The 11,278-nt window shown below is 40.0% G+C and overlaps 1 protein-coding gene across 1 annotated transcript in view; it reads left to right on the top strand.

Annotated features, from left to right (window-relative positions):
- The window catches only part of necab2 (N-terminal EF-hand calcium binding protein 2), a gene marked incomplete in the record, with an annotated part of 133,244 nt that overhangs the window by 89,646 nt on the left and 32,320 nt on the right, over positions 1-11,278 (top strand). Inside the window, 1 exon segment of the mRNA XM_035664951.1 lies at positions 3,146-3,202. Coding sequence (XP_035520844.1) covers positions 3,146-3,202 — 57 coding nt within the window.

The following is an 11,278-nucleotide window of genomic DNA, read 5'->3' as shown; positions in this document are numbered from 1 at the left end:
AATTTAATTTATATGAAAATAACTTTTTGTCATATTTGCTGAAACTTTCACTATATCCTGACAGTAGTACATGAGACAGCTAATTGAAAGTTTTAACAAATATGATAATAAATAAAAACATTCTTATAAAAATTACCTACTGCAGCTTTAAGAATAACTATATGGAGAGGAAAGGATGGAATGACAGTCTTATCACTGATGGTCTTGTTTGTTTATGTAGATTATATTTATAGAGACATCAGTATTAAACTAAGACTGTTTCGCAACCAGTTAAAACTCTCATTGTCATAGGTTTACTGTAGAGAGGTGTCAATCTTTTTGTGTAACTCTTGGCAGGAAAGCAAATAACAGTATTTCCCAAAATGATCAACTATTCCTTATAAAGGGAGAATGACTGAGATAGTTGTGAGGTAAAAAAAATCAGATAGCCTTGATTCTATAAGGATAATACTCTATAAGTATGTATGTAGGAAGGAACACATAAAGACTAATGAAGTAATACATTGTAAAGGGTATGACTAAGAAATTACAATTCTGCCAACAACATAGCAGAAAATATCCCCTACATATATTCAGTGTCGATTAAGTATTTTAAAGATTTCATATAATGACCAGAATAAAACAAAATAATGTAACACATTACATTATTCTGTCCTACTTTTATTTTGAGGTCTTGCAAGGTTGCTGCATTTTCATGTGATTTTCCACAATGATGAAAGATTTTCGTTGAGAAAAGAAGAAATTACCCTTCCAGTTGCAGCAGAGAATAGCAAAACACTGTACACAGGGAAAAAAAAGAAATAGGTCACCAAACCTTTATGTTGAAAATTGTGTTTTTAGAATAATCGGAGCTGACGGAAAGCAAAAGAATAGACATTTTCTGCTGGATACATTTTCAGAAGAGCAGGCAGTGTTCTGCAGTGAAGCATGGCTTTGAGGAGGCACACTAAATGTGGCTTTGTCTTTGTGTCTCTGTTTGGCCTTGTATTACCTGCATGGATCTCAGTGTTGAGGCTGTGCAGGAGTCTGGAAGAGGAAATTATATTATCACAGTGCGTCAGAGTGAATCATGAATTGTTTACTGAATGAATAATAAGCCAGCTACACACTGAGTGATGTGGTTCCTGGCGAGATGAAAATAGTGCCCTGCGTTGGCACCACTGCTCTGTGATAACACACTGGAAATCCTGTTACCTGCGAACCCTCCTCAAAGTGGCAAATTGACGGTGCCTCTGTTGCTCAGTCACACTTTCTGATTCCCCCGCTGTCGTCCTCCAAGCTCCCGTGGGAGTTTGTTTGTTCTTTTGGTTACAAAATATTATTATTTATGGCTGTCTGTCTGCCGCAGAAAAAAAAAAGTGTTTCTAACCTGGAAAAGTCGGCCTCAGGATGATAGCCATTGAATGTAGCTGCACTGCTGGTACTGATACTGACAAGTAATTCCTTGATTCCTGATAATGGACACCTCGTCATGAATTATCCCCTACTTAAACCATTACACTTGTGTTTGACAAAACAGAATGTTCACCTTAAGAAAGGTCTACTGTGTAAACAACTTGATAAAGAAAATAGCAGACCATGAGTCTTCACCTCTCTGGTCTTTTATGTGCAACGACCAACCAACACACAGCACCTTCCATTTCAGTCCAGCTGTGACCAGACTGTGGCACATTAAGCTCAAATCATTCATCCTAAAACTCAGTATGTTTCCGGCAGCTTTTACAGTACGAGTATGTGTGTGTGTGTGTGTGTGTGTGTGTGTCTCACCTGCCCACTGTGCCAGACCCTATTGCCTTGACTTTCCCTGCTGCGTTTGGTAAAAATCTCAGTTACCCAGCAAGTCAGACACTATTCATTCACAGTTGCAACAGTGATACTCATCAGTCACTGTGGTGACAGAAACATGCAGCGCTTACTGTGATTTATTAGAACAGGTTTATATAACTCTGACTCACACGCTTTGAGAGTGGAGGAGAAATCAATGTCTCGTCATCTATAAACACACTGTGCCATCAGCCCACCTGCCTTTACTAATGTCTTGTTGGAAATGTCAATTTGAACTTGACTATTGTGTCCCCTTCACTGAAGTCTTGAATGTAAATAACTGTTCGCTAAACTGAACCCTGCCTCTGAAGCACAAGGATCTGACAAGAACAAAACTCTTCATCTAAAGAGCCTTTCTGAAAGCAAAAACACAGGAGCAAAAGTGTGAGGAATTGCTCTAACATAAGCCGCAAACATTCGCTTGTCTGGCTAACTGGCTTACTACCTACAGCAGCAACTTAGACTGGGATCCAAAGGCAAGGGACTGTTGGCACTGTTGTGGGGTTAGAGGATTCATTAGAAAAATACTAGATTGGAATAGTCACCATGTGGGAGCTAAGATGGTAGTGTATTAAATTTAAAGTAACGGCTCTGTCCTGCTCCTTATTCTCTACTCGCACAATGTAGTGTGACTGTAGTAGTGTCTGTTACTTCCTGTCAGCCCTACAGTAACGTTAGCTCACGGTTAGCTTTGTACATATTGTTAATAGCACTTACTGTTTGTTTTTGTATGTAGTGTTGATCATTCGGAGCTAGCTAGAGTTGATCATATCTGCTAGCGACAGTCGTCATTTCACATCCAAATGTGTTTATTCTGTGTGAAATCAACACCAGATGTTTCAAAAAGTACTAGTCCCAAATACTACTAGACTGTTGAGAGCCAGAGTTAACATTTTAAACTCTTTACATGTGGTGCGAGAATGGAAAGCTAACTGATAATGATCTGAAATAATTCCTATCATCTATAGCTCCTACATCATGATGTTCAGATAGATTTGGCCTTTGTGTTCTTGTATGTTCAGATCTTTCATGCTGATCTTCATTCTGTCATGTCATTCTGTTTCATTTCCAGCTTCTCTTATTGGCATGCATCCACCTCCTCTCTGAGCCCTCCTCCCATACTCCCTGCTGAACTTCATTTTCACCATGAAAAGACATCATGTCCTGCTTTAATGCCCGTTTCTGCTCCCAGCGTGCCCACTAACACCTCTCGTTGTGACTGACTAATATCTGCTTCAAGCTGTGGTTGTAGTAGTTGCTGTCGTTGGTCTTGTTGATTGACATGTTGCTGCTGTTGTTGTTGTTGTGCTTCTCCTTGCAGACGGTCTGGTTGGATCTGCACCAGAGGCTAACAGACACAGATGGCACTGCCAGCGCAGTAAGTAGACACTAAATGAATAACCGTTGTACATTACACAGCAACACACGGCCCCAGGTGCAGCATTACTTACTGCTGCTTACAAAGGCCAACAACCACTGCAGCAGTATACCTCAGGACAAGTGTTACAAGGCTGGGACATGGCTTTGTGATGCAATTAACATGGGACGGCACTTCAGCACGACCAGCGCCGTCCAAAAATAATCCAGATCTCAGTGCCGCTCCCACAGGCGCCGCCCTTTTGAATTATTTCCCAGGAAACATGCTTGTTTTGTTTTGTTGACTAGACCTGAATAATTTATAGATGCTGATGCTGAGAATTAATAGTGACACACACTATCTTACAATATCTAACACCCAGAGAATATAACATATCAGCTGTCCCAGAAACATACAGCATATACAGGGTTGTGTGATATTCTCCGTAATAATGATCAATGATTCATGTGAAAAGCCACAAGCACTGCGTGGGCTTTTTCTTTTCAGGCTGTATTTGGATTGAATCATAAATCATAAAATATTCTGTCACAGAAGCTCAACTGTTTGACACTATTTCCAGACAGAATTTCACCCAATACTGCTATTACATACAGCACTTGTATGCCTGCAGTGAAGTAGAGATAAGAGAGTGCAATAAATACAGTCAAAAGCTATCTTACAGGTCTGAATGCCTGCAAAAAGCCATAAGCAATCTGTATCTTGGAGAAATAGAGATTTATTGTATTCATATGTTTCCTTCTCTAAAATAATATACATGATTGAGAATGTGCCTGCACTAAAAAGAGCTGTCAGTCATACTGTATATGTCAGAGAGCGGGTCACTACATTGATTTTTGCTTATGAAACAAGCTGCTGGATTACTGGCATTAGTATAAAGTCACAGTACGTTTACTCCATAACAAGTGACAAATGGGTCTTGTAAAACTGTATTCAATGTGCTTTCTTTATACATGAACGACAATCACTACATCAGCTAGATGCATAAAACTCTGTTAGATTCACTACCAGAACTCTGTGTAGGATTATAAAGCTGTGTAAACGTGGTTTTGATTTATTAACCTCAGTCATTGTAGAACTGCGCACACATGCCACTCCCACTGCTATAAATGGAAAACACCTACTTAATCAACCGTATCACCACTCATTAGACCAGAAAGGACGGCAAAGAAGTGCAGTTTCACCCATTGTGCCACCTCAGCGAGGCCGTCATTTCAGGCGACCATTACTCTCGGCTGTGCCCAGTTATAGCACACACGTCATTAATTCATCGCATATAGGCTGCCTGTGATTGGAACGTCAGAAAGATGATACAAAGTGCTTCTGGATAAAGAATGTAACAAATTAAATTAACCTGTGTCTTAACCAAATGTCAGTGCAATCTTCCAATATTCATATCATATCATACCCAGTATTCACCAAGATATTTCACAAGAAAAACAAAAAAATGTCAACCTCACAGTGGCATGTCAAGTAAAGGATCATGTTACAAAATTTCATGGCAACCATCCAATAGTTGTTGGGATATTTTAGTTTGGACCAAAGTGACAGACCAACTGACCAAGATTGCCATTCGTAGAGCCATGTGAGCCGTAGTGCAGCTAAAAAACCCACTCAATCATATATACATGTACAAATACACTTTCCTCTTCAGTCTGCAGGAGACTAGTGTAATAATCACCTATTCCACTTTTATCCACAGCAGTTGAGCCACTTATGGCTTGGCCATTAGCATCTGGCACGCAGTGAGAGCCCTGACTAAATTGTCTAGTTGTCATGGGCACAGATGCAGAAAGGTTATTATAAGAGATTGCTCACATGTACTGAGAGAGAGAAGAAACACCTAACAATGATACTTATAAAGACAAGAAGACGAGGAACAGGCAAAAGTAAGAAAGAGGACATTTTAATTGAGGAACCAGTAGAAATAATGAACTTTAAACAAGGAAGGCTTAGTTACTCTGGGCACAGTCTTAAAGAAAAACATCCCCCTAAAACACTTTGAGGTAGCTTTCAGCAATTACCTTGCTTTGCAGGGTCCATTTGGTTGTTTGGTGGTCTGCTTTACAAAAACAGTAAACAGGGGCCGGCTGGGGATTTTTGCCTTTGAATCATTTTTGTATATTCACACAGACTGGGAAAACTCTCTGCTTTAGTTCTCATGGTAATGTAGCAGGAGCACTTCCTCAGAAGTTTATTGCAGTGTTTTTTACACGTTTTACACCAAGTACCACCATTATGACCAACTTTAAAATACAGTAGCGTAGGCCGACCACATTTAGCTACAGACAGTCCACAAAGGAGGCAGGTTTGTTCCTAATAACAAGATTATTTATTGTTAATTCCTGAACACAAGAACCAGAGCTAATTCAGGGGCAGAAGCATAATCCTGGTCCACTCTTCTCTTCCCAATAGTTTAGAGCTACGATTGCCATCTTTTTGAACCAATCATTTAACCTCTGCTTGCTGTCTTGCCATCACATTCTAGCTCATAACTAGGGTGAGACTCTTCTTATTGACTTATAGTTTACTCGACTGTAAGGGGGCAGCCCTAGAATCATACATCAATAACAGCCTAATTTTATGCATGGCCCATAATGATAAAGATACAGAAAAATAGAAATGCATGGTAAAAATAGCCGATGGTCAATATTTTAGAGACCCCTCAAAGTTTTGTTAGGGAGCTCATGTCTTATTAATCATTCCCCTGTATTTTGCAACCTTTTTTTATTTTTTCAAAAGAAGCAGAAAAACTCTCAAAGTAACATGAACACTAGACTACACTAAAGCCATATGTATGAAATATCAACCACCACAAGGTTAATGTCCTACTGAGAGAGTGGAATCGCAGCAGGTTTAGTAAGCACAGAGCCACAGCTCGCTCTCTGCTCATAGTTTGGTTTCTAGAATGGTTGGTTGTTGTGCTCATTTATTGTCTTATGCTAGCTCAGTTTTTCCTTTCAGATAAGTAATTTGTTTTTTGATCCCTGCCACATCCTTCTATTAGTACACCAACACAATCTGCCAGTTAGAGGCAGAAAACATTTCCACAAAAGCTGGCCCTCATAAATTGTGTACACCTTAATAAATCCAGTGAAATGCACAAGCAGCCAGATATATCATATTTCCTCCTGTTATTTGCATCTTCACTTAAAAAGAGCCACACTTCACTGATTACTCTCAAACTGCGCTTCCAGGCTGCTGTGCCTGTTTGATGAATAAATCAGTACATTTTGCTTCAGAAACCAAGGGAAAAGGGTCAAATAAACCTGCTCTTGTATTCCCAAACTCAAATAAAGACATAGTGTGCGTGCTAAAAAGTGTAACAGAATGAAAAACGTCTGTTAAATCTTTTGCCAGACACCTTTCACCCCTTCATGTCACCCTCTTATGCTACACCTGCCCTCCATTCCTCTGTAACCCCCTTTCCTGCTTCTAAACACAGATTACTTTTAACAAGGTCATGCTCCTCTTCACCTTTACATAATTTCACCCTTCCTCCCACAGTCGGCTCAATCCATCCCCTCTGACCTTCCATCCTCCACCGGAGGAAAGATCCAAACGCGATTAGTTCGACTCCCTTTCAAAGCAATCATCCCTCCTCTCTGCACAAAGACGCCTTAGTGAGTCATATCACCACACAGGGGATCATAATAAGATCATATAGTGTATGAGAGATACAGAGATACTTTGAAACTGCAGTTGCGGAGCTGAATTAGCATGTGCATTTTACTTGTAGTGGACACTTCTGAGCGGTGAGCGGCTGGCTGACAATGATTTCTGTCATGTGAAGTGGGTAAATCAATCACATACACTGTATCTTGTCAGTCTTTTGATCCTCTGGAGGCACATCAGGAAAAGGACGAGAAGCAATACAAACAGAAGAAGATGAGGCAGAGGGAATACAAAGAAGGAGCGAGTGGGATAGACGGGCAGATTACAGTATAATAAGAGAGAGTGAACAGAAATGAGGAAAGGCAGCGAGAAAAAGAAAGGCCAAAGGGACACAAGCTTGTTTCTGTTTTTAAGGAGGGATGTTTTTAATGGTGCCTGAAGTGTTTTTTAAATCTCAACAGCACCAATTTGTCATCCTCTGTTTTCTTATCATTGCACACAGTATCTCTACACAGCTATTATCTAAATGAAACTAATAATTAACTAGAAGGCACTCAGTACAGAGCACAAACCAACGCACAACTGTTTTCCATCTTGAAAAAGCGCCAGCGTCCGATTCCTATTTGTCTTCTGGGTTTGAACTTCCACTAAAATATAACATGAATGCTGAGGTGGGTGGTATGGGGTGCCACACCAGCTGCCCCCTAGTTTGGTGTCAAATGTTGTCAAAATTAAGACATTCATTTATATTAATTTCAAAAATAACATGTTAAAAGCAGAAATAAGGCATATGATTTAATGATCAGTTATGGCCACATTTTAGTTTAAGTGATAGATGTGCCAATCCATCTAGTAGATTTTGAGATATTTCACTGTATAAAGGAAGACTTTGGTGGCTACTACTGGTGGCGTTAGATGAAGTCAGGGGATCACCAAAATCAATAGGATTTTTCCTCAGGGCACCATGAAAGCCTGAACCAGAATTGATGGAAATATGTCCAGAAGTTGTTGAGAAATTTCAGTCTGGACCAAAGTGGTGGGCCGACCAACTGACATTGCTATGATTAAAAAGATTTGGACCTGAGTCTATAGCACTGATCTAATCCTTGGAGTGAGCGTCACATTTCAGCCAAATTTTCTGAAACACTTTCTGTAACACGCTGTATCTTGCCAACAACAGGACAGACAGAATGATACTTTAACTACTTTCCAAATTCATTAGCAGAACAGACCAATTAAAAAACAATAACAGATTAATAACAGCAATGTGTGGGAAAACAAAGGAGAGGCGACAAGTTGGCATTTAAAAATAATTCTGAGATAGATAGACGAGGAAAGAGATGAGAGGGAAGGATGCAGAGAAAAATAAAGCAAAAGAAGAAACTGGAAGGGAAGAAAGAAAAGATCAATTGAGAAAGCAAATTCACACTGTGATTAATGACTAAGCGCTTCTGTACATGGCATACATATATAATGTATGCTCCAATAAGATGTAGATAAATAGAACGGACAGTCAGGAGGTGAGAGGAGAAAGTGAAGTTCACAGAGGGACATTCAGGACGCTGTGAAGACCCTTATAAAAAATAAATCAAGAGGTTATAAATATGGATATTACAGTATGAACAGGTCACGCACTCCACAGCAGCTCTCGCTCAGATGGGTCTGCTCTTTGAATTAACCATAATTCTCAAACAGCACCAGTGCTGACTCAGACAGGGTGCAGAAATAGGTCCCACCTTAGGCCTAAAGCTAATGCTGACCGCATTACCGCACATAATGCTGCTTTGTTACTCAAAGGTATCCACATGTATAAATTCTATAAATAAAACACAGGTACGGCAGTTTTTTATTTGCTTCATCAACTTCATATGTTTATTCACCTCCTTGCTGAGATTTAGATGAGAAGATGGATACCACTCTCATGTCTGTACGTACAATAAAGGCTACAGCCAGAAGCCGGTTAGCATAGCAAAGACTGGAAACTGGGCAACAGCTAGCCTAGCTCCATCTAACAGTAACAGAGCAGAAACTCAAAACTTCACTAGTTAACATCTTATATCCAATTATGTCTTCTGCATTTTTAAAGGCAGCTAGAGAGGGACCTGTCACTGTAGGCAATAGCGCTGTGTAGTGCTTCCCCCAGTCAAGCAGTTATAGCAGACACATTACTCTGGCTGACTGGGAGCTCTCAGTAAACAGCACGGCCAGACCGGGACCAAATGCATGTTTGGCTCCTGGCACCCTGGGGCAAAGTCAGCTAATGTTAGTTGCATGAGCTAACTAGCAAACGGCATCTAACATTACTAGTGGCTTTTAGCAACAAGTCCATCTGGAAACGCTGGTCAAACTGCCCTCTGTCTGACTCAGAGGTTGTGTTCACTGGGAGGCTGCTGAGCCCCGTTCGGTTGCACGTTAGCGGAGTTGAGACTGAGCAGCTGGCTGACGTCAGACCAAAACCAGAAAATACTCTCTTCTTAAAATATGATCCAGTTTTACCCAAATCACTGAGTTGTGTCTTTGTACAATAATCAGTGAGGCCACCAGAAACATTCCTTTCTGGTAGAGAGCCTTACTGTCGCTAGCTAGTTAACTAATGAATCTTAGCTCCAAACCTAAGCCAAAAATTGATTAACAGGTGAATATCATGATGTTATTGTTTGAAATTAGTTAGTTCAAGCTTACGTAAGCATGCGTCCTATAAAACGTTTTTTTACAGGAACAAATAATTGTTCGATTTTGTTATAAAAATACATAGAAATTGAGTTTTATAACCACGTGCTGGCTCTAGCTTCATTTTTAATGTACAGACATGAGTACTCTCAGCAAGAAAGCAAATAAGCACATTTCCCAAAACGTCAAGCTGTTTATTCAAATGCATAAGGTATGGGCCTCATGTCAATAACTATATTTTTGTCCTGTATTTCCCAGTTATGTTTTGAGACCTTTTAATCACAGACATACTATTTTACAATTTTATATTTAATTGTATTTAAGGGTTTACACTAATCTTAATTGCAGTTCTATGTAGCATTAAAAGGTTTTGAAAGTCTTACATATGGCTTTTTGAAGCCTGTAGATGCGCTCCAGTGGAGCAGTTGATTTAACATCACTGGTAACGATGCTTGTGTGAAGAGAGTCCCTTACCTTCATTTTCTCCAGTCAAATCCTCCTATTCTGACTACTTCTCTAAACATCAGGTTACCACCGCTCTACTTCTGTGGTGCAGCAGATGCCAGTTCAGTTAGCTTTAACTGTTAAATTCATCTCCAAATGAGCCTTTTCTTCTCCTTTCATCTACCCAACTCACACAAATCTTACAGGAATATACCAATCCATTCTGATGGGGGCATGTTTATGAATACAGGGTGCTTTTATTAAAGAAATGATTCATAAAAATAGCCTCACTAGGATGATGGCATAAAGAGCACCAGGTACAGTACCAGGTGTTTCTCAGCCCAGCATTACTGTCAAAATTTGAAAGTTATACCGTAGCATAGAAGGGAAAGTCACAGAAGGATGAGAAATGATTCCTCGTTGATTCAGATTGATGTTTTATCAAATGACACAGTGAATATTGCAGAGGGTGAAGCTTTGGCAGCATGTATATCTATATTTATGACAGTGAATTATTGAGAATGAAAAAGCATCTGTGAGACAGGTCAGCCGCCCAGTGGAAGAATACTTTGTATTATTGTATTATATTATGTAATATTGAGGAGAGCAGCAAGGATTGGTGGGAAATTCAACAGATTTTGCCACAGTACTCGTGTTTCAGACCTGCGGCTCAAACCACATCATCAAAAGTTGAAGGAGGCAGCAGGGCAGCAGGGTGGTGAACTGTACCCAGAGTTCACAGAGATAAGTATAGCTGGAGGACTCTTTGTTAGCAAACCCTCCCCTGCTGAAGTGTCCTTAAGCAAATACAAATCCCTGCCAGCTTCAGGTTCTGCAGCACAGTTTGACCTCTCACCTTGCAGTGGAGGGAGGAAAGAGGCTTTTGGGAAAAGTACATATTTTGGTGGAATAACGTTGAAAAGCACTACATTGCTGCAGGATTCCTAACAACAAAGTGTTAGAGGATTGTATCAGTCTCAGCTGAAGGTGTACAAGTAACATTTTTAATCCCACTGTTTCATTGTGAAACTGAATGGGATATCTTTAGAAGTCTTTATCTCACACATTGTAAGAGTTTGTCAAAAATGAACACAGCATTAGAAGTAGAACACCCTCTGCCTGATTTGTATCAGTCCAGCAGATATGAGCTGCATGTTGAAGATAAGGCAGCCAATATTCTATATTTTTCTCAACAAATCCCATGATAAGACCCAAACCAACAGTGAGCAGATCCTGCAAGTACTGTGTGTGTATCTAAAGCCTGTGTTATCCCTCTGTGCCATAGAGCTCCATTATTGTCCAAAAACTATTAAAAACACATCAGTGAGCCACACTGTTGCACTGGGAGAC

This window comes from Morone saxatilis, unplaced genomic scaffold (assembly GCF_004916995.1).
Source record: "Morone saxatilis isolate NCDOM2014 unplaced genomic scaffold, NCSU_SB_2.0 Contig2, whole genome shotgun sequence".
NCBI lineage: Eukaryota > Metazoa > Chordata > Actinopteri > Moronidae > Morone > Morone saxatilis.
Note: the sequence above shows the minus strand (reverse complement) of the source record. Positions and strands in the feature narration are given on the sequence as shown.